Genomic DNA, 25,156 nt, shown 5'->3' with positions numbered 1-25,156 from the left:
CCAGCATGAAAATGAAAATACTGAAATGGATTAATACAGTTAGGATCCTCCTCCTCCTTAATGTTGCTCATTCCTTCCTCTCTCTTATTTGCGTTCTGTAATTCCCTCCTCACTCTGCCAGCATCTCTCAGTTCCCTTGCGTCTTCACACTGCCTGGCTGGAGCAGTTTTGAAGACTGGCAAAGGCAGCAGTATTAAATTGAAGGGGCCATCTGGTGAAGCGGAAGATAGTGGAGAAAGAGTGGAGAGTAGGGAGGGTTGGGGGGAAATTGGACCGGATATTCAGACAAATTTATGGGTCTTTAATTGCCATGTATTTACATAATTTGAATAAATGTAAATGTAATTTTCCAGTTCGGCGCAGTTACACGATGATTACAGAGAATTGGTGTTTCTCTACTGTAAATATGCAGACATCTCTGTAGGTGAAGAGAAATAAAGTACACCGTTTAAAGTCAACATGAAAACAATCCAGTTTACTTTCTGAAAGGAATAGTTTATCCACAAATTACATTTTGTCATTACTCACATATCTGCTTCCATTCTTCTGTGGAACACAAAAAATATGTTTTGAATAATATTTACGCTTCCACACAAAGAAATGAGGACCAAAAAGGGTGAGAATTTTTTTTTTTTTTTTTTTAGAAAAAAAGCACCTAGCAATATCATAAATGTGCTCCATACAACTCATGCTCTACTCCAGGTTTTAGGAAGCTATTTGAAATACTGACATTTAAGTAATTATTCATTGTTCACTACTCACTTTCATTATGGAAAAGAGCAGCTTGAACATTCTACTTAGCATCTCCTTTTGTGTTTCAAATTTTGTGATAGGAAAGGAAGTTATACCGATTTAGAAATAACATGAGGGTGACCAAATCTTTCTTTGGTGATCTATTCCTTCAATAATTTTTTTAGATCATATTTTCTATCATATATATATATATATATATATATATATATATATATATATATATATATATATATATATATATATATATAAAATTGCTCTGCTTCTGAAATATCTCTTTTCTGGCTGATGCTCCCAATGATTATTCTTTTTCGTAATGTCCCTTCTGGCCACCTGCCTTATAGAGACAACTTTTCACAACTCATTTAATACCCTCTAGATAAAACCATGACCTGCATGTTTTATTTCTGAATATCCTGTTATACTCAGTGTTGCATTACAACAAATTAAAATGTATTTCACATCAACTATAATTTCTGCATTGCTATCTCAGGACTATATATTTTGTGTTTTCTCTTGAAAGCTCAACTAACAATAAAAGGGGAATGGAAAGTCAATTCTGACACACTGATTTTAAGGGTTCAGAAACTGACTTGAATTGAATGTCTGATTGAATCTGTCAAAATCGGATCTCTCTCCTCCTAGTGGAAAGCAATTGTAAAAGCCTTGTATCAATTGAGTTGTTCGCACAAATGCAGGAAGGCTTATAGCATTTACAGTACATGTTGTGGTACTCATGAGAAAATCCAGCGTCTTCAGTATTTTAATTGAGCATTTCTCATATCTGGTAAACAAAAGAATAAAATATTGAGGAAATATTTACATCGCGTAATTTTTATGTTGTGGTACTCATGAGAAAATACAGCATATTCTGTATTTTAATTGAACATTTCTCATATCTGGTAAACAAAAAAGTAATATATAGAGGAAATATTTACATTGTGTTATTTTTATGTTTTAGTACTCATGAGAAGATACAGCATCTTTGGTATTTTAATTTAACATTTCTCATATCTGAAAAAAATATTATAATAAATAATTTGTAGAATATTGAGGAAATATTTACATGGCATTGTTTTTACATTTCTCAAAATTTCTAGTTTAGTGTTCAGAAGAAAGAAAACCATGCAGGTTGGTATTGACGTGAGGGTAAATAATACAGAAAGTAAATAATGACAGAAAGTTCATTTTTGGGTGAAATGTCCCTTTAAGATTTGCGGTAAACATCTTTCTGTCAATTATAGTGTTCACATACTTACATTCTGACTCCACACTTGTTTGCCATTTGCCCCAGGCTTGATTCCTGTTCACTGATATGGGGCATTTTCAGCACTTTATTGTTATACTGCAATCTTAAAATGAACCTCATCAGATATTACTTAAAAAGCTTATCATCCAACAAATAAATTCTGTTGTGTAGAACAGCGGTCTCAAATATGGTACTGAGTGGATGTGAGTATTAATCCTTAATAGATGCAGTTCAGGCGATGTATGTCATAAAAAGATATAGCCAATTTACACCAGCTTTACAAGAATTCCCGGAGGGCCTCCACTCCCATCCTAGCAGACTAGATTGGCCCTTTCAGCCTCGCTTCTCTCCCCCTCGCTCACTCTCTCACTTTCCCTTCCTTTCACTCTTGTCTGGCAAGTTTCCATGGAAACAAAGGGTAGGGAGAAGACCCTAACGAGTAAGTGTGTGTCTCAGTGAGGTGAACACATAAATTGTTGAGATATGGACACACACACACACACACACTCGCACTCACATTCCAATTCCCAAACACTCCTGCTGGTCAGTTGGACTTTTGTTTGGCTGTTCATTAGTCATTCTTGCTTCTTTTTTTTTCTTTTTTTTTTTACTTGATGTTTATGATACTCATCCTGTTGAAAAGAAATAGTCTAATTTATAATATAGTTATACAGTAAAAACAAACAAACAAAAAAAAACACTACCAGGCAAAAGTTAGGAATAATTTATAGATAGCTAGATATATTACAATTTAAAAGAACCGTCTCTATTTTATTATTATATATATATATATATATATATATATATATATATATATATATATATATACTGTATTTTGTAGATCCAATGAATGTCTTGATGAGCAAAGTGTACTTTTTTTTTTTTTTTTTTTTTTTTACATATTTCTTTCATTATTCCAAAGTTTTGGCTGGAAGTTTATGTTCATTTGATCTAACTTTTATTCATTTATTTATTTATTTATTTATTTTGATGGATATTATCAACACTTTAGCCCTCTGTTGTTTTACAAAGTAGTCAGAGATTTTTCAAAAAGTATTTTTTTACAGCCGTAATTCATCAAAATATTGGGAAATAGTGCTACAGTATATCCAAGCATTTCATGGATGCACATATATATAGAGCACACAATTTTGCATTTTAAGCCACTGATTCAGCTTCTTCCACAAATTTGCACTCCCACTTGGCCTGCAAGCTGAACTGTGCTGTGCAAATTGCATTCAGCACAATTTCTTAAACATGTTGGGACCTGGTTACCTGATTTGCATAATTCCTTTAGTGAATGAGGTGCTGAACCATTTTAGACTGCACATGCAAATGATGCTATCAGCAGGTGCAATTCATTCTTCGTGAATTCTCCCCTTGAAATATAATCCCTATACTTCGATGTTGTTTATGTTTTTATATTAACTGAACATGAGAGTTTACATCAGTGTAGTTTATTTCTTATTTCACTCGTTGAATTTCCGTTGGTCTTCAGCTGTAAATAACCACCTCAGCATGCAGTCACTCTATACACACTCTTCTCACACACTCCAGGAGCTGAGGCTGCAAAACTCATAATTATATCAATCACAGCATCCGAAAGCTATACACCACACCTCTTAGTATGTGTAAAATTAGCATGTGTGCTCTCCGTTGATATGCTTGTATATAACAGAGAGAGAAAAGGCAAAGAAAGAGAAACAAAACTAGGCCTTTTTGAACAGTTTGCTTACTACAGGGAATCTTTTATAAATCATTCTGTATTGACATGCAAACTGTAACTGCATTTTTAAGGTCACTGTTTTTCTGAATGCAAATATATTCAAGCTTATGTACTGATGTGTTTGTCGATCCTTGTGTGTGTGTGTGTGTATGTGTGAAGCAGCTGTTGGCTTACAAGCTGTGTGATAGTGATCCTCTACATGAGTTTAGGTGAGCTAGCTTTACACTACAATGGTCACACTGTCCCCTGAGCAGAGAGCCTAACACACACACACACACACACATACACACACACAAGTGAACAAAGCCCTCAATGGACTAACCAGAAGCTTAAGGCAAAGGGGCCTTAGGGAGTCCGTTCCAGCGGCCTGATGGAATAACAGAGAAATTCTGAGAAATTCAATTCTGAGAGATAGAGAGAAAATCAGTGCAGCCAAATAATGCCACTGTATATCAACTTTATAACAAATTACATTTGAGTCCCTCAGCTGGAGATGTCTGTTCGGCTTACGACTTCTAATAAGCAAAGAGTAAAGCAAATGCTCATGGTCCAATTTCCCCTCAGTCTTAGTTAGTTTTTATTGTAACTGCTTACTGAATTTTTTTAAATTAACTGGTCAGATTTGTATCCCAATGATGTGTTGTATGATTTAGATGTCTTGGAATCTTATTACTCATGTAAATATTTGAAACAATTGGATTTAACAGTGCAATAAACAATGGTATTTAAGATTGTTGTACTTGCCATCTTCTAGTTCTTCTGCCTTGATGTTATAAGAATGTGTTTGGTTCATAGAAAATTTATTGCATATTATATGTACAGTACAATACAATATTTACAATAATAAATTGTGAACTTTAATCAAATGACTTTTTTTAATTATAGCTCAATTTGGTATTTAATAAATGGCAATAAAACAAGACATGTCTAATTCAATTAAATCACTAGCCTCATGTTATAGCATGTTGGATGTAATGGTTTTTAACCACATGTAATTCTATTTTCTCACTCAGTATTTTTGTCTTATTTTCCAGTACACATATCTTAACATTACTAAATCTAGATACATTTACCTGAAATGCAAAATCACTTAAAGTATTAAGTCTTTAAAAATTAAGAGCGTTTATGCCTAAAACAACCATCAAAATACCTAGACAATTCGAAAAATTGAATATGGCTTAAAAATAAAATAAGGTTAGAAAATAGAAAGCCCATTGGCAGATATTTGTTCTTGTTTTCAGCATAAGATTAAGAAATGTTTTATAAGTATTTTTATTGTCATTTCATTGTGACTATTCTAGTTAACAAATGGAAACTTATTGTGTTTCTGATTTCTTTTTGAGTAAAGCAACATATTTTCACAATTTCGTTTCACTCTTCGCCACAATAATAACCCCAATACTCCACTATATGAGAGAAAAGCTACAAAATCCCAACATAGCTGAACATTAAATATCAATGAGTTTCTAATTTTTCATCTTGCTTAAAAACACATGAAATAACTCTTAATTTCAACATTTACTCTCCCCATCCAGTCCCACGCAATGCACATTGGGAACTAGAATTCCCCTGTCCAGATTCAGCAAAGCTACAATAATGTTATGGAAATGTTTCATGTGGTTCCAATACAGATGGATTGTGTAATCCACAATTTTACCAATTTACCAAGTAAATTGTGAAGAAATGTGCACGAATTGTATTGCTGTAGCCCATTTTAATGAAGTAGAAAAGAAAGTGCATGGGTCAAATGAGATTTTATTTAGGGTTCACGTCCCCAAGCTTATTTTTCACTGTTCTCTTTAAAAAAACAACCCATGAGCAATAGTAAATCACAGCAGTTGTTGTGTATTACAATGCAGGATCCAATGCTTGCTTTTTCTCTGTTTGATCCACAGATTGTGATCTTCACTAACTCCCCTAACAGGCGGAAGATGGCGATGGTACTTGAATTTGCCTACTACTGCTTACAAGCGCACTGAAGTGTCTGAAGTCTTCCCTTTAGCACGCCTCGAGTCCAGTCCCTTTCCAACAAGTGAGACTGCTAAATAGGGATTGACCTGTAAAGTGTCCAGATTTTTGAGCACCATGAGTCAGAGGTCAACTCATTTTAGGGGTCACGGTCCCTCCTGGACGCTTCATCTTGCTCTACTGCTGCTTCTATTGGCCAGGACACACCAAGCTTTGGCTATCCCAGGTTACAACACTGACACCTCCAAGAAAGAGATCATAATTGAGGGGGACCTGGTGATTGGAGGCCTGTTTCCTGTTCATCAAAAGGGGGAGGGGGCTCAGGACTGTGGCCGAATCAATGCACAGAGAGGGATTCAGAGACTGGAGGCAATGCTGCTAGCCCTGGACAAGATCAATCAAGATGATCAGATTTTGCCCGGAGTAACGTTAGGTGCCAACATTCTGGACACTTGCTCTAAAGACACGTACGCACTGGAACAGTCACTTGAATTTGTGCGCGCTTCGCTTACGAAAGTGGACGATAGTGAGTACACATGCCCAGATGGATCCTACGCCATCCATGACGATGTTCCACTTGCAATCTCTGGAGTGATTGGAGGCTCCTACAGTGATGTATCCATACAGGTACTGTTTCCCCGTCTCCTATGTTTATTCATCTGCTTGTTTGTTTTCTTCCAGCTAAATTTCTTGATAATCGGATCATATGCTGTGATGTAACAAGTCATAAATGTGCATGAGGATTCATTTGCATGTATATTGTGTTTATCACAGTAAGGCTGTCATTCAGACATATGCACAAGCCTGCAGTTTAATTCAGTTAACTCTATAAAGTATCAAATATCAAATATGATATTCAACAAAATCACACATGCATTTTCTTTTCTAAAGTTTCAGTAAACTCTTTTATTTTTTAATAGAATTGTATTTATTATTTCAAGACTTTTAGCATTTTAAAATTTTTCATATTTATATTTTTTATTTTTATACACCACGCTTTACAGGGTTAAGCAAACAAGAAGAAAATAATGTTGTTGTTTTCTCAAAGTTTTACAGGTGCTTTTTTTTGCTTCTGTAACAACAATCATTCCACAACATCAACACAATGTGCTGTTTCATCCCTGAACAATTTTGTGTTTGTTTTGAATTGATTTCTGAATGAATAGGCATTTTTGTACAAATTAGTTGAATGAGGGATTTAATGCTTCATTTAATGCCTCAGTTAATTGTATTATTGCTAGATTAATGAGCATTATTGAGCAAATCGGGTGAATGAATGATTCAACGGCTCACTCATACAGAAAGTCACTTATTTCCTTTTTGAATGAAATAAAAGTGCAAGGATGTAACTTGCAGAAAGAGTCACTGAAAAATCCTTAATGTACAGTATTTATGTGTATTATATATATATATATATATATATATATATATATATATATACAGTACTTAACAGTGAACATAATTAGATATCTTTAACTTAAAATCTCACTTCTGTGGGCTCATACTGCAGCATTTAGTAAGACAAATTTGCAGTCTCTTAATGAGCAAGAATAGTGCTAATGTCTGGCTACCTGTCATCCATATGCTCAGCTCATCCAATTTGCTACCAACCATGTGGCGTTTCCTGACATTCACTGGGATGTCAGGAGCAGACGGGCTGCAGATGCTAGCTTTAAGGAATCAAGACAGTGACAGCTTGATTACACTCTCGTTCTCTGAAGAAGATCTAAGTATACTAAAGAGAGAGTGACACTGAAAAAACTTGATCGACTTGATCAACATTCCAACATTATGAAAATTCATGCACAAATGCAACATGAACACTTTATTTTACAGTCACATCTATTAGTTGCTTATTACTAATAACTATGACTTTTCTCTCAATAAATTCTTCATTTTCTGCTAATTAATAGTGAGTAATGTAGTTGTTAAGTTTATGTATTAGGATTAGGGATGTAGAATAAGGTTATGTAGAATAAGGCATTAATATGTGCTTAATTAGCACTAATAAATGACTGACATTCTAGTAATATATATGCTAATAAGCGACTTATAGATGTAACCATAAAATAAAGTGTTACTGAAAGTTCTTATACGCTCATACCAGAAGGCAGCTGTGCTATCGGAAAGAGAGAAAGAGAAATATATTTTTTGCGTTATTACTGTAAAATTCTTGAATTGTTGCTTTTGGTGTGACATGTAATTAGGTGCTTGTTAAGACCCACTGCAAATACCAGTAGTACAGCTGACAATTTAAGAATTACTGAATTCAAATAACAAGTGAATTATTTATCCCCTCAACAGAACAGCATTGGCTGATGAATTGAGGCTTTTAAATAACACATAACAGTTAGATACATGCTCTGGTTAGAGTATATGAGTCATCAGCCGAGATGGAGAAAGAGAAATTTGTTCATTCTTAAGGTTTCACGAGCATAATTACTGCAGTGCCCGCACCGGGACAAGAAATGCATTAATAATGCAGAAAAATAGACAAGAAAGAGCTGAGTGTATGATATTTTATTTCATCATTGTACAGAAATTTCTTTCTTCTTCCACTCGTTTTTGCTCTGCTTATTCCTTTGCTCTCTATTCATTGTTTTTTATTTATCTTGCTTATCGTCCTGTTTTCTTCATGTCAGGTTTTCCGTTGGGTTGTTTCACACATATGTCACATGCACAGTTTCTTTCCACATGCTGTTAAGGGACACTTTGGGCAGTAGAGAGAGCTCTTTTTTGGAGGGTTAGTGTGAGTGAGACTCATCTAGCAGCCGTCTATGGGGATTCCATGTTCCTAAGTCATTTCCCCACCACTTAGAACATCATTTCCTTTAAAGAAGTAACCCCCCCCCCCAAAAAAGAGAAAATTATGTCATTTTTATTTATACTGTAGGACAAGAAATACGATATTTTGAAGAATTTCTGAGCTGCTTTTGTCCATACAAATCAATGGACACTGTGACCAGGGGCTATCTAGCACCTAAAGTACCATCAAAGTACATCTACTGTTTATTATGTGCTATATTCTATTAGTTTTTTAATCCATACAATATCATTGTGTGAGGAAAAAAATTCACATTTTCAACCTTGGCATGCCACGATGCATTGCTCCAAGGTTGATGTCCATGATAAATTCCTGAATTTGAATTAGATTAAGTAGAAAACATGATGGAAAACTGTAAATGTAAGGAAAAAGAAATCTAAATAAAACTGGCTACAGTTGTCGTATTCCGCTTGTTAAACCACTCCTGAGGCATCTTACCTGGGCTAAGGAGAAGAAGAACTGGACTGTTGCCCAGTGGTCCAAGGTCCTCTTTTCATTTGAGAGCAAGTTTTGTATTTCATTTGGAAACCGAGGTCCTAGAGTCTGGAGGAAGGGTGGAGAAGCTCATAGCCCAAGTTGCTTGAAGTCCAGTGTTAAGTTTGCACAGTATGTGATGATTTGGTGTGCAATGTCATCTGCTGGTGTTGGTCCATTGTGTTTTTTGAAAACCAAAGTCACTGCTCCCGTTTACCAAGACATATTGGAGCACTTATGCTTCTGCTGACCAGCTTTTTGAAGATGCTGATTTCATTTTCCAGGATTTGGCACCTGCCCATACTGCCAAAAGCACCAAAAGTTGGTTAAATGACCCTGGTGTTGGTGTGCTTGACCAGCAAACTCACCAGATCTGAACCCCAGAGAGAATCTATGAGGTATTGTCAAGAGGAAAATGAGAAACAAGAGACCAAAAAAATCAGATGAGCTGAAGGCCATTGTCAAAGAAACCTAGGCTTCTATACCACCTCAGCAGTGCCACAAACTGATCACCTCCATGCCACGCCGAATTGAGGCAGTAATTAAAGCAAAAGGAGCGCCTAACAAGTATTGAGTACATGTACAGTAAAATAACACTTTCCAGAAGGCCAACAATTCACTAAATGTTTTTTTTATTGGTCTTAGGAAGTATTCTAATTTGTTGAGTGAATTAGTGTGTTTTTGTTAAATGTGAGGCAAAATCATCATAATTAAAAGAACCAAAGACTTAAACCACTTCAGTGTGTGTGTATTGAATTTATTTAATACACTAGTTTCACAATTTGAGTTGAATTACTGAAATAAATGAACATTTTCCACGACATTCTAATTTATTGAGAAGCACTTATAAGAGACATCTTTCAAAAAAAATTATTATAATAATTTTACCAACCCCAAACTTTAGGGAACTTTAACTCTTCATTTGCTCAATTCTGAATTTTGTAAAACCTATTTAACCATTATCCTGCTTTTTATTCAGTACACCCTCATTATGCTCATTATTTTTGAGCTTTTGCCTTAAGAAATAAAACTGGGATTTTACAGTAAGAGTGAATAAAAATCCATTATACACTCCACATTCTTGATATGCTTTCTCACAATGTGGGCTGATAACTTTGTCTCTGTCCATGAATTTTTAAGCTGTAAATTTTGTTCAGGGCAGTATGTCTGTGAAATGAGAGCAGGGTTGTAAAGGTGAGATGCTTGACAGCAGTGTGAACTCACTGGTAGCTGCGTGGAGTCGACCGAAACAGGCTGGAGGTTGATTCAGGCTTTTAAAGGTTCTCGTGTTAAGACTCCACTCTCTTTTATTGGCATTCTTTCCTGTGGAGTGATAAGAATGGCAGGCTTTGACAGCACAGACGCAAAACTAAAGAAGCTTTTAGGGCATGTGATCGAGCAAGAGAGAGAGAGAGAGTCTTATGAACGAGATGTAATTTTGGTTGAGGTCGGTATTTGGGGCCTTTCTCATAAAAAGTGCATGTGCTTGCCTTGCAGCTATTTATGGACGTGCTGTTCTAAAGTGTCTGCTCCAAAGATCGCCATCCCCCTAAATCTGAAACATGTATCATCGGCTTGACAGTACATCAAAGTTGAAGGGATGTCGGCTGGTTTACAACGCAATACGTTGTTTCACAGATATTGCTGCAGAAATGTACATTCCTACACAGAATGCACTTGGTTTAGCATGTAACTGATACATCTGATACTAAAAATAATTGAAATGCCTGACGTAAACATGCATCAATTAATTTGTTTCTTTGTGTGCAGTTCATCAAGTCATCTTTGGGTGGTAGTTGTTTCATTTGGTTTGTTGTGCTTTCTTTTGTTGAACTTGCTCAGGCTTCTTTTGTATCCTTCATCAAACTTTGTGCTGAATTACTGATTGTTTGCAAGCAATGTTCTTTTTAAAGGATCATTTTGAAGGAATAATTCACCCAGAAAAGAAAATGTACTCACCCTCAGGTCATCCAAGATGAATATGAGCTTGTTTCTTCATGTGAACAGAATTGGAAAATTTTACATAATTTGTTCACAAATGGATCCTCTGCAGTGAATGGGTGCCATCAAAATGAGAGTCAAAGCAGCTGATAAAAACCATCACAATAATCCACAAGTAATCCTCATGACTCCAGTCCATCAGTTAATGTCTTGTGAAGTGAAAAGCTGCGTTTGTGAGAAACAAATCCATATTGCTTCCTCCAGTGAAAAAGTTGTCTCATCTGAATCAGGAGCGAAATACGTAAGCACCAGAACAAGCAAAGTTTACAAGCTAAAACAGTCCAAAACACCACAAAAACATTAATAGTAATACAACAAATAAAATAAACAAATAATGCATGTCAGTGGATTTTAGTGTGCGATGACAACAGGCGAACCTTTTTCACGGAAGAAAGTGTTCTATTAGAACTATTAGAATATCAAAATAAACTCTTTTGGTTTTGAGCTGAATAAATCCATCAAGATGTTTTTAATTTCAAATGAGTCTGCTGTCCATAATATTTCTTCTTCCAGTGAAAAAGTCATCTGAATCAGTAGAGAGATATGCGCAGGTCAAGCAACATTTATGCAGCAGTATAAGGTTTATTAGCTACCACTCAAAAATATGCTAGCTACACAACAACAACAACAAAACATATTCATGAACATCAAGTGCATAGAAACCACCCAGCCAGCCAGGCAGGCAGAGCAGTTTTCCTGAATCTCTTTGTGTTGGCCTCAAAGCTGTCATAGTATTTCCCTGACAGCAGCCTGTTGAGTGAATCCTTGATTAATTTTCTGGCCTTAGTTCTGCTAGAGATGTCTTGCTGGTTGGACAAAACACCTGTGGTGATATATTCAGCCGATATCACCTTCCTTGTGTTTAAGCTATTTTTACACCAAGGATGGATACTGCCAGACAGATGTCTTCCTGTAGTTTACCTGGAAAACTCCCACTGGTGCTTTTGGCCTTCTTAATGAAGTCGTGTTGTATGAACCATGAGCTGTGAGCTTGGTTTACTTGTGATTTCTGAGAATGAGTTCCATGATGATTCACCTCACTCGAGTGACTCACAGCTTTATGCAGCGATGCAGGTGTAGAACCTTCATAATTGGTGTCTTATCTTGTTTCCTGTTCTAAAGTGTTTTCTTGTGATTATTGCAATGCAATTGAAGGAAAAATATTACACAGATTTTTTTATTTATTTTTATCCAGACAAGAAAAGACATTCAAGAGGACATTGAACTGAACCAAGTTCTTAACAACAATTTTCAATGCTCATGCAAAGTGCTGAATGATAATCCTATAGAAGTTGACTTCTTCTCTGAGAAAATGCTCAGAGCTCCATGTTAATTCTTGATTGCTGGCATTATGTAACCATACCAAGGAACATTTAGCCTCAGGAATGGCTAGTGATTGATTCATACTGGCAACTACAGCTTTATTCGGTCCACTGGAGTTTCTTGGCTTTGTGTGACTGATAATGAAGCAGTATCCTGCACTAATGCTAATAGACTGACAATAAATAAACAAGCAAAACAGTTCCTCAGTAATGAAATCTTTTAAATATAAAAGTCTAATTCAGATTATTTTAAATCAACAGTACAAAGAGAATGAGTTAGGTAAAAATGAGTTAGGTAATTGAGCATTTCATAAGTATGGATTTGCAAAAAAAAACTGAAAGTCAATTGACTGTGTTTACCATTCTTAGAGACAGTTATAAGAACCCTCTCTGGCTGTTAAAAACATACCATTACCTCTGTCTGCATGAGTGAGACTGTTAATTGGTGCCATAATAAGTAGCAGTTTATCTCTTTAAATGCGTCATCAACACTCAACATCTGTCTGGTAATAAAAAAACAAAAACCCCAAATACGCTTAATTATATATGTATGTATGTATATATGTATACACACACACACACACACACACACACACACATATATATATATATATATATATATATATATATATATATATATATATATATATATGTAGTGTATCTACTTTAGCTCACTGTGAACCTCAGATCAAAATAAAAATGTAACCTTTAATTAGTTTCGCACACTAAACCTACATTTAACTTTCACATTTAGATTATTACAATAATTAATATGTGATTCACGTACTGAAGGATTGTTGAGATTATAAGAGTGAGCGCTATGATGATGGCTAGTGACTTTGATGCCACCTAAAGGGCACATGAAAATAAAGGCCCTTGTCAGAAAGAGAGCAAGCCTGAGCAAGAGAGTCCTCTGTCAGACTGGGGTGAAGGATCAGAGTTAGATTCGATAGATCCTCTCCTCTCCAGCCGGGCCACACTTCCACCTGACCACACACATTCACAGCTGTTCCCTGGCAACGGAACTCTTCAAAATCCCAAATGTGGAATCCACCTCCTCTGATGCAGCGGCAAACAAAGCTGCTCAAGAGATGTCACTGCAGCATCAGTTTATCATTTATAACATTCTCTGTGTCGCTAATATTCTCATCGTCAGCACCGAACACTGTCATTCTTCATCATCATTATCACTGATGACAGCAGCATTATCATAAATATTATTTTGGTCATCGTTATCACCACATTTATCATAAGCCTCATATGGCATTCCTCACACGCATCCCTGCGTGTATGAAATGGTGTATTTTCCAGCACATTATGGGGTTTTGTTTATTAGGTAGGACTGCGGTTTTGAGTTGTGTTTGAATGTGCGTGTCTTATTGATGTGTAGTAGGGATAGATGTGTCTTCAAAAGTAGGATGAGACAATCTCTAGGGACAAACAAATGGGTTTTTCATGTTGAAAAAGTCATGACATCTTTATGAAAGCAGAAGAATCATGCCCATATAAATTGAGGGGCCATATTTATTTATATACCCATATTTATTATTTCATTTTTTTTTTTTTTTCAAAAATATGTAGTGAGATTGGTATTTGCATCTGATTAAATTTTTTGAAATTGAAATTGAAATTCTAATTTTGTTCATGTCTTATATCACCTAAAATTTTTGATGATCCACTAAATATAAAGACATCTGTATATACAATATGTACAGTATATACTGTATGTATTTTTAAAGGTGTGAAATTATTCTAAATAAAATATTTGGCTTTTATACTGTTACTGTACTGAAGCCAAAGCTATCTGTTTAATACTGACTTTGTATTAGCTGCATCTTTTTTTTACCCCCAAACCTAAAGAGCAACATATTAATTGAATATTTTTTTAGCCCTTTTCGCAACAAATATTGCAGTTTGACAGATAACTTTGACAGTCCTAAGAAGTACATTGTTCAAGTCTATCTTTATCTTCATACTGCGTAAAATTCTGCAAAAGTGCATTTCATTTTTTCCCCTCTTCTCTGATTATTCATATTTCATAGTAACACGTTCTGTGCTTGGGAACAAATTGCTCAGCGGAGCCAGTTCTGTGTGTGTGATATGAAATATGGAATGAAATGTGTGATACCTCAAGCACAATGTGTGACTTCACATGAGTGAAAAGAGCATCAGTGAGTGAGAAATGAGTGGGAGAGTAGATGGACAGTCTATGCATTAATTAGTAGATGAGTAGTCGTATCAATTAATTCTTAAATTGTAAACAGATGGGTATTGAATATGAATGGAAAAATTTGCTCTACATTCTTTTATTTTTTGAAAACCTTCCAGATATATTGTAGTGCTGCTTTGCCCTCGGTGTGAGCCTCTCACTGCTGTATGTTTCAGTCTCTTGCATTATAGAGGAGGCTAAAATCATAGATTTCAGTAGAGAGACTGAGAGTCATTGGACCAAGGAAATAGTGCAATATTCTGCTTTATCTCCAGCTCAGCTTGGATCTAGTATGAGCAGAAGGTCCCAGAGCCTTACAAACATGGTTTCTACAGCGTAATCTTTCCCTCTTTATCTCTCTTTCAGTCTCTATTCTTCATTTTCCCTTTCTTTTTTTGCCTCTGGATAATTTCTCCTCTAAAATGGATATGTATGTATTAGGGGTGTAACGATACGCGTATTCGTATTGAACCGTTCGGTACGACGCTTTCGGTTCGGTACGCGGTACGCATTACGTATACCGAACGGTTCGTTGGAGTAATTAATTATATTTGAAAAAAAAAAAAAAGAGAGAGAGAGAGAAATATAATGATATGCGTTCAACAAGGTAGCCCAATAACCCAAACAACGTAACAGGCAACGCCCCTGACACTCCCGAAGAAGAAAAAAACACCATCTTATATGTTTATGTTAGGCTACTCAGCAGGCGCTCGCTCACTCAGTACGCGCTGAAGGCTCGTTGCAAAATAGCCAATGCGTTGAACAGACTAGAAATGAGAAGATCCTCCAATAACCAACAGGTCTGGTGTTTGGGTGCACTTTGGATTCCCTTTAAGCTATAATGGTGATGGCAAGAGAGTGGTGGATAAAAAAAACAACGGTATGTCGCATCTGCAACATGACAGGGTACACCAGCGGGAATACAAAAAAAAAAAAAAAACACCAGCGGGAATATCTGGGATATATGCGTCAGTACTATCTGGGAAAAGACGAAAAAAAGGAGAAACATGCACGCAGCAAACTATCCCTGCAGCATTTAGACACTATAGCTTACAGGGAATCCAACCCAAACACCAGACCTGTTGGTTATTTTAGGATCTTATATTTCTGGTCTGTTAAATGCATTCGACATTTTGCAACGAGCCTTCAGCGCGTGCTGAGTGAGCGAGCGCCTTAGGGGCCGTTCACATATCGTGCCTAAAAACGCATGGAAAACGCTAAGCGCGTCTTTCTCCTCCTTTCCAAAGCGCTCGGGCAGAAGCGCTCATGAGGCGTCTGTCTTTGCTAAGCAACAATGACGTGCTCTCTCCATGAGACACGGAAATTTCAGCGAAGGATAAATGGATTTGCAGCTCTAAAAATCGCTTGCAGTAGCTCTGCTACTAAATTTATTTCAAAATTGCAATCCATATACAACTATGATCAGCTGATCCTTCATCTTGGCTGAGCTCTCAACGTTGTTACGGGAAAGGATGAAGCTGATTGGTTGGTTCTTGTCACATGACCCGCGGTGCGCTTGCGGCATTCTGAAAAGTTGAGATGTTTTTGCATTTTGCTGTATCTAAAACGTATCGAACCGAACCGAACCGAACCGTGACATCAGTGTATCGTATCGAACCGAACCGTGAATTTTGTGAACCGTTACACCCCTAGTATGTATGTATGTAAGTGTGTATAGATAGAGTGGCTGGCCAGTGTTACGCAGCTGTGTAAATGAATAAGACATGAGCACACTGTGAGACTGCAAACATGTCTTTGGGAAAGTTTTAAACTGTAAATCCAGGATGCACTCCTGTGTGTGTTTCATGTTTTGCATATATATATATATAGACACACACACACACACACACACACATATATATATATATAATGTTTTTGAAAGAAGTTTCTTCTGCTCATCAAACCTGCATTTATTTGATCAAAAATACAGAAAAAAATGTAATATTGTGATATATTATTACAATTTAAAATAATTGTTTTTAAATTTATTGTACTTTAAATTATCATTTATTTCTGTGATGCAAAGCTGATTTTTTTTGGATCATTATCACATGTTCCTTTAGAAATCATTCTAATATGATGATTCATTATCAAAGTTGGAAACAGTTCTGCTGCTTAATATTTTTTTCAGAACATGTGATACTTTGATGATACTTTGATGAATAAAGAGTAAAAAAAAAAAAGAAGCTATGTTTTTAAAATATATATATTTTGTAATAACAATATACATACTGGTCAGTAATTTGGGGTCAGTCATTTTTTTCTTTCTTTTTTTAAATAAAATCAATACTTTTATTCAGCAAGGACGTGTTAAATTGATAAAAAGTGGTAGTAAAGAAAATATATTATTAGAATATATATTATTAGAATTTTTTTTTATAAATGCAGTTCTTTTTAACCTTTTATTCATCAAATATATTAGACAGCAGAACTGTTTAGAACACTCATAATAAATCTGAATATTAGAATGATTTCTAAATGATCATGTGATAGACTGGATTTTACATGTGACACTGAAGGCTGGAGTAATGATGCTGAAAATTCATTTTTGCATCACAGGAATAAATTATTTTTTTAAAGTATATTCAGATAGAAAACTATTATTTTAAGTTGTAATAATATTTCACAATATTACAGTTTTTTTCTGTATTTTTGATCAAATAAATGCAGGCTTGATGAGCAGAAGAAACTTCTTTCAAAAACATAAAAAATAGTAATGTTTCCAAACTTTTGGTCTGTACTGTATATATATATATATATATATATATATATATATATATATATATATATATATATATATGAGCAATATACTGCGACCTTGTGTCTATGGCCGAATCACAGCTGTGCCAATATACAGTCATATTGCACTGCTACCCATATGATATTGTATTTACACAGCGAGTGTTAATAGCACAACTGTATACATACATAAGAAACAAAACTGGAGTGTCTGTAAAAACCCTCTTTTGTACAGAATTACTTTCTTCCGCCACTGATTCAAATCTCAAGTTATGGCTGATTCTGAATACCGTGTTCAGAAAGGAAATGACATGCACTGATGTGTAACCCCTAAAGGGAATAAATATGAGATGGGAGGAAAAAATAAATGTCAATGCTTTCTCTTGCAATTATATAGTTTGGGTAATTATACTTTATATAAATTGAGGGTATCAGGGAGCCGCTATTGATACTAACGGTTGGTGAATGAAATGGTTGGAGTTCTGATGTTTCTAGAATATCACATTCTGGGAAATGCTCTCAGCCAATCAGATTCGAGGAACAGAAAGAACTGTTGCACAAACACATACAGTACACACACACACATATATATAAAATGTTGTTTACTCTACTAGTTAATAGGATTCTAAGGAGTCCTATTATGCTCTTTTACAAAGTCTTGATTTTGTTTTGGGGGTTTACTAGAACATACTCTCATGCTTGGTGGTTTGGAAAATGCATAATTTTTCACATAATTTACATTATTACAATACCTTTCTCCCCATCTTGGCATAAACGGCTCATTTAGTTCCGGGTTTGATGAAGGCCCGCCTTCCGAAAACGAAATGTGTTGTGATTGGTTAGCTGTTCCAGTGCGTTGCCAAAGCAGCAAGTTCTGTCTGCTCTGGTATAGTTTAGGATCAGACCCAGAGAATATTGAACAAGACGATCATGCCGAACCTTTGCATGCACAGTAATTGCAGGACATATAAGAGTGATAGCATTACTGTTGTTGTTGTTGTTTTTTTGTTTTTTTTTGCTAAATCACATTTTAGAAACAGTGTCAACAACCGCTTAAAAATAAGTGCATTTACTATGTACAGATAAGTGCAACGTTAATATTTATTATGTTTATTTTTCTTTAATTAACATGAATTGCAGTGAAACTGTTAAACAGTTGAATTTATTTATCCTGTAGTCTCATAATTGAAGTGTAAATTCTGCAGATTACATCATTGTCAATTATTGTACTGTCAGCAATTTATGAACTCAACCAAGCGTTCTTCTAACCATGACCTCAGCCCTCAGCCCTCGACCCCCCCCCCCCCCCCCCCACCCCCACCAATCAAATTTCCATAGACGGAAATAAATTTAATAATAATAATAAATTGTATTCATAATGCACCTTTCTGAATACTCAAAGCACTGTATACAAACAAATAACAAAACTTTCAACCAAAAATTTCAAAAATAAAATCACAATAATAGTCATAAATTAATAGCTTTACTAAAAAGATACGTCTTAAGAAGTTTCGTAAAACAATCCAAGGAAGCAGTGTTCCTAACACGGGTAATGCATTCCATGAAAAATAGAGTAAAATATTAATATTGTAAGATTGTATTACAATTTAAAGTAACAGTTTTCTATTATGATATTTTTTTATGAAATTTATCCCTGTGATAGCTAAACAGAATTTTCAGCAGCTATTGACATAGAAATATATGGCATACTAGGAATAATTGGATACTGTATGTTAAATAAGAAACATACAGCGTATCCACTTCTTTTGGCAAACACAAATCCCGCTGTTCAAGAGCCTTCCTTTCCTCTAGAATAATTAATCCACTTAACAGCTGACTCTTTCGTCTGCAAATCCATGTGGCTGGTGATTTTATTTATTAAATCCTACGCTATGTCTTGAAGTCAGACTCTCAGCATCATGACTTTATGTAAAAGGGCATTAGCTCCATATCTAATGTGTTTAAGTCACACAAAGCCATTTGGAATAATAGAAAAGCGACCCAAGGCTAATCAGCACTAATCAATTGGATTGAAATGCTCCTCAAAAAAAATGATTGAAATTCTTGTTGAGAACATTATGCTGATACTGTAACCAATTTGAATTTTGAAACCTTGGATGATCTTTTAGTATTAGGGCACTGCCATCTGTATTTTAATATTTCATCCCATTCATTAACTTTTTATTTTTAACACAAGCAATACTGCTGCTTTTGATCAGACTTAAGGTCACTCTTAGTATAAAACTGTGTGTAATTTGTCCCACATCATTTGTGCTGCAGATATGAATGATTGACAATGGTGCTACTGTATTCAGAAAACAATGGATCCTTGCTATTTATCAAGCTGTATGCTAAAACATTTAATTGATTAAAATAATATTTCATCCCAATGTGATTGGCAGCCTTCGGCTGTAGTGCTGGAGAAATGTCATCAGACAGATGCAAGGTTTGCATTAAAAATCCTGAACCTTAATCAATAAATATCCATAAGCACCTGCATGCACTTTATACAGATGGTGGCGAATGTGAAGCTACTGTAGTACAAAGCTGGCTAATGAACACAAGACTGCTATTAAATCTAATTTAAGAGTCTAATTTAAAATCTGAAAATGTACTATAATTAAAAGGTGATTAGAGCATAGACTATAATTTAGATAATTACAGATAGTCTGCAGTTATAGTTCTGAGACACCCATGAAATCTTACTTATATACATATATATATTGATTTATTTTTATAATTTTATCATTTTATAAGGTCAATATTCAATAAATGTGTTGATTTCACCTTGCTTGTTTCTTTTGCAGATCCTGCAGTTTAGCACCAAAGTAAGGGTGTGTGAATCTAGAGGACACAAATCCGGCAGCTGTCTTCTAATATGTTTAAACACAGACAGTCTGGACTTGGTTTTAGTTTAAGCTAATGTTATATGACATTGAATTGTCAGAAAGGCTGAAGTGGGGAAACTCTGGGAAAACCAAGTAACAATATTAACCTCTGCTTCTCAAAGGCACCCTCTTTTTTTTCAACCCAACTTGTTTCTATAGCAACAGATATGAAAAATGTATGCTGAACTTTTCATATCGCGCCTCTCTGATAACTGTAAAAATGCCGCTGGAAATTTCAATATGAGACGACTGAATCTGTGCATAATAAGAGACAGAGTTTTATGATAGAGGTTATTTCTTTCATAATTCTGGCGTCACCTATTATTAAAATGCATCTGATCAAATTTAAATTTGATTTAATAATTTACATACAGTTTTATTATTCAGAATACACTATGTACATACATGCACTATGTTGCAGTCCGATCTCTCATAAAATTACCTCAGAGGACTTAAAGGGTATTTCACCCAAACATGACAATTCTGTCATTTTTTATTGTATGAATTTTCATTTTGTGGCTGACCTATCCCTTTATTAATAAATATCATTATTCATCTTAATTTTCAACGTGGAAGTAAGCTGTTTTCTCTCAATGTGCGAGACTTCCAGTTCATTAACCACTGTAGGGAATGTAAGGACGAAAGAACCTGAGATACTTTGATTTCCTGAGAAACAGACAATACAAACATACACGGGCATCTTCGAGACACCCCACAGAGTGGAGGAGCAGGAGACCTCCTCCCCTTCTGGCCATTTGTTTCATTTTAAATCCCTTCACCCATTCTTCCTTCTACTCAGTCTGCTCAAAATGATTACATGAAAATGTCAATGCAAGTGAACTAACACTCATGTCTAGTATCATTGGAAATGTCTCAGTGCAACTGGTACAATGGTCTCACTCTCACAAAAGTAGATTAGAAGATAATACAGATCTGAAGAGTCAAGAGATATCTTGATTACTGTGATGAGAGTGTCCTTTCCTAGGGCCCTCCATGTAAATTACCCGCTATTCCCATTGAGGTGTAAAATCAGCCAGGCTTGGGACCTGAGGTAATGCAAATTCCAATTGTTAGTTTCTGTCTTCATCTCGGGGGATGTTTGTCTTGGTCTGAGGTATTTAAAGGATTGCAGCAAAAGGATCAGGGCGATTTCTGTAGCCAGAAAGCCCGTAGTGTGTTGTGTGTCTCTTCACTTCATACTATGTATTTTCTAAGGTCAGGTATGCATATTTTACTTTTAGATTCATCTTTGAGAATTTGATGTTTTGTATTGATATGATTTGATGTGTTTCAATTGGATATGTAATTGGCAAAATACATATCTACCTGACTGTAAATAAATTGTTACATTTGATTCTATTCTGTCTTACTCTGTAATTATTGACTAGTAGATTACATTGTATCCTTGTTAGCAACATGAGCACCCGAATGAATGAGTTAATATAAAAATAGAGTTAACTAGAATAATCAAATGTCAGAAGAATATTAATTAAAAAGGCATACAACCAATTTGCATTTCAACCTAAATTCGAGGTCATACTAAAATGGAGTCAGATTAAATAAAAAAATGGAGTCAGATTTGAGTTTAACCTAAACTGAATAACTTTACGCGCTGAAAGACAGAACACGCAGGAAACCTTCATCCAGCACCGGATACCTTCCTTGGGCCGAGTGTCTGGACCTTACAAAGTGGTGACCCCGACGTGATCTCCCTAATTATGCGAGTGACGTCTTTCCAGCGCTAATTTCAAATTGATTCTCTCTGAAGACATAAGGTTTGAGCTTCTTCCCTGTCTACAACTGCTGCGGTAAGTTCATTCATTTTTCTTATTGGAAGTGTTGAGGGAAAGCTTTTTGCATTTCACATACAGACACATTTTTAGAACGGGTCGACATACCCATTGTTAGACCGGAGACCGTAGAAATCCGGTGGGGGGAGAATTAACTGGGGAAACATGGCTTTTCAGGGACAATACAGCGACAGTGTAGATCAGGAGATCATGGAAATTCAAGCCCTGCAAATAAAAGACACTCTTCTTCGTTTAAACGATAAAGGATTCAACCTTAAATGGAAGAAAAATGAAATAATATCCTGGTTTTTGGCCGAGGGCAAAAAATTGACGTCTAAAGCGAAATATAAAAAAATCCCGACTGCCATCGTCTACCTTCTTCGCAAAAATGACCTAGAGACAATAGCTGAAAACGAACGCGCGATAACAAGCATAAAAGAAATTGAAAAGGCGCGCTCTGAAGAATTGCAAAAGTTAAGAGCACAGGTCGAGGCATTTACTTTCGAAAGACAAGGTTGGGCAAGACAGAGTGAGATGATGTCTAGAAAAATCGAAGAACTTCAAAACAAACTCCAAAACGGCAACAAGTACATATCAGCTCTTGAAGACTGCTGTGATAATGCAGGCTTCCCAGTGGCTGCAGTTAAGCAAGCGGCACTGGACGAAACCTTTGATTATGATAGGAACAGCGATAGTGACGACGATGATGTCACCGCTTTAGAGTGTCAAACACGGAGGGAAACTCGTAACCGAGATCCCGTTCAGAGACACGGAGAACAAAACCAACTAAGTCCGATAAAAACCAGAGCAAAACTCAGCGAAAAACCATCCAAATCAGTCCGAGTTGCTGTACTAAAAACCATGACTAATGCAAACGGTGATATAACCACGATTAGCCGCCCATTAACATGCGACGAATGTTCGAAACATAAACAAATCGTGGGAATGATGCCCAAAAAAGGACCATTTCAACCATATTGGGACACACTGATGTTACAGGCCACAGTGTATAAACTAGAAACTAGAGATGTATGGCAAATCGCACTCCTAACCATTCCTGAAGAACTCCGAGCTAAATTAACCCCTCAAATGAAATCTGGAGACGTAATAAAGCGAAACAATAACGAAACTGACGAGAATATATTTGAACGATTAAAACAGGCATTGCTAGATATAAGGGGTCCAACGAGCGCGGATTGGAGCAGGATACTACAAATTAAGCAGGAAAGCAATGAACCGTTTGAAACATTCGCTGAACGTCTGTGGACGACATACAAAGAATATTCCGGTCTAGAAAATGCAAGCCGTGATCACGAACCATTGTTACAACTCATAAAGAACAATGCTGGCACTCCAGTCCAAAATGCATTGTTAAACGGAGCAGATTCAGCCGAAAACACATTCAGAGCGATTGTAGATTGGGGTTCAAGGATAGAAAACAGATGGAAATCAAAGCCCCACAGTATTGCATCTGCACATTGGATGACAGAAGGGAATTATTCTAAAAGCAGTGGGACTGAAAAGCATGTCCACTTCTTGGAGGAGGTGACTTGCTGTGATGAATCTAGAACTTTTAGTTCAGAGGAAGCCTGTGCCACTGCTCAAGATAGTGTGCCGATTTCAGTTCTTAAGGAGATGCAGCACCATAATAGCGCAGAGTCGTGGACCAGAGCGCAAGGTGTAAAAAAAGCATTAGAGATTCATAAAAATCCTCAAACTTCAGGAGAACACAGCAAACAAACCTGTGGCAAAGACAGCAGGTTTTGTTCTTCCTGTCAGAAAATAGGCCATACAGAGGAAAAATGCTGGTCACTGGGAAGGGGTAGACCTCCACCTTATTTTCTGAAACGTAGGATATCACTTTCTAAAGGAAAAGATCAGGGGTTGACATGTAACAAGTCTACCTCTGGTAACACTCTTAGTGAGTTGACTGCATTGTTAATGCAAGGCCTTCAGCTACTGACTTCACTTACTAGTGGGTTAGCAGTTTAATAGCAATGAGTTTAATATGAAAACATCCAAATTTCAATAATCCTGCTTGCATTTTCAAATTTATAATTGTGCTGAACATTGTGAGCATAGAAAACACATTATAGTTGTTTGTGCTACTAAATGTACACATAGCTTAGTTTAGTTTATTCTTTAAAAAACACATGACTGCTTTACTGTAAGTGTGTAAACACTTAGGTTTAAGGTTGTAGATGCTACATGCATTCTAGACCATGTGTCTTGTGTAAAATTGGAATAACTTTAATACTGGAATTGCATCGCAATTTCAAGTTGCATGTGTGTCTGTGTTGAATTTGTTTGTCTCCTGAGTGGTACACTCTGCTATTTTCTGTATAGCAGCAGTTAAACCATGTAGAGGAGCATAGAATAGCCATGTGGCCACAGTGTGATTTCATAAATGTCCTAATGAAAATGCTCTCCTCACATGTGAGAACTTAAACCTTGTGGCAGATTGATTTGCTTCACAGTGCCAAAAGGGAGGAAGTGTGATTTCATTTCAATAGTGTGGCACAAGCGATAGCAAACCAATTCATCCTTCACTGAGGAGCACCAACTAAAAATTTGATCTGATCAGAGAGAATGGCTAACATTATTTGGAAATGGAAACTCTGAATTTGCAACTAATCTTGTAATAAAAACATCTTATGGAAGTATTTTGAGCCAGATCTCACCTCACACTCGCTATTTGAGGCTGTTTACCTGTTACAGCAACAGGACCAAATTTACATAACAATTGTAAAACTTCCTTTCCTTTGTTTGGAGCATGACAGCATTTACACAAAGCCACAGTCATATACAGCCACAAAACACCATTTGACCTTTTAATCTTTTAAATTGACTTGAAAAATAATGAGAGGGGGGTGTAAAATACAAGAAGTTTTTATGTGCCACAGAGATCTGCATGTGTGAACAACACCATAAAACAACAATTGTCAAACAGACAACACCAAAACAGGTGAACACATTTCTGCCCACAGATCTGACTGTAATGAGAGCAACAGCAACTAAAGCCATGGACACTGGTCCATTGGAATTCATGATGACATGGGTGATAAAAACACCAATTAATCTAGAAAATGTCCCAAGTAGAACTGGGGTCTCTAATGCTCATGACACAGCAGACTGTGAGGGCTAGACTGCAAGAGCAGCATCAGGTGTTACACACTCAGACTGCACTGAAACAGGAGCAGTGATTCACATCTGACC

The 25,156-nt window shown here is 36.0% G+C and overlaps 1 protein-coding gene across 1 annotated transcript in view; it reads left to right on the top strand.

Annotated features, from left to right (window-relative positions):
* The window catches only part of LOC128015819 (metabotropic glutamate receptor 2-like), a 46,867-nt gene that overhangs the window by 8,525 nt on the left and 13,186 nt on the right, over positions 1–25,156 (top strand). The window contains exon 2 of the mRNA XM_052600003.1: positions 5,621–6,320. Coding sequence (XP_052455963.1) covers positions 5,811–6,320 — 510 coding nt within the window. The 5' untranslated portion in view covers positions 5,621–5,810. The remainder of the gene's footprint in view (positions 1–5,620; positions 6,321–25,156) is intronic.

The sequence above is a fragment of the Carassius gibelio genome, chromosome A6 (genome assembly GCF_023724105.1).
Source record: "Carassius gibelio isolate Cgi1373 ecotype wild population from Czech Republic chromosome A6, carGib1.2-hapl.c, whole genome shotgun sequence".
NCBI lineage: Eukaryota > Metazoa > Chordata > Actinopteri > Cypriniformes > Cyprinidae > Carassius > Carassius gibelio.
Note: the sequence above shows the minus strand (reverse complement) of the source record. Positions and strands in the feature narration are given on the sequence as shown.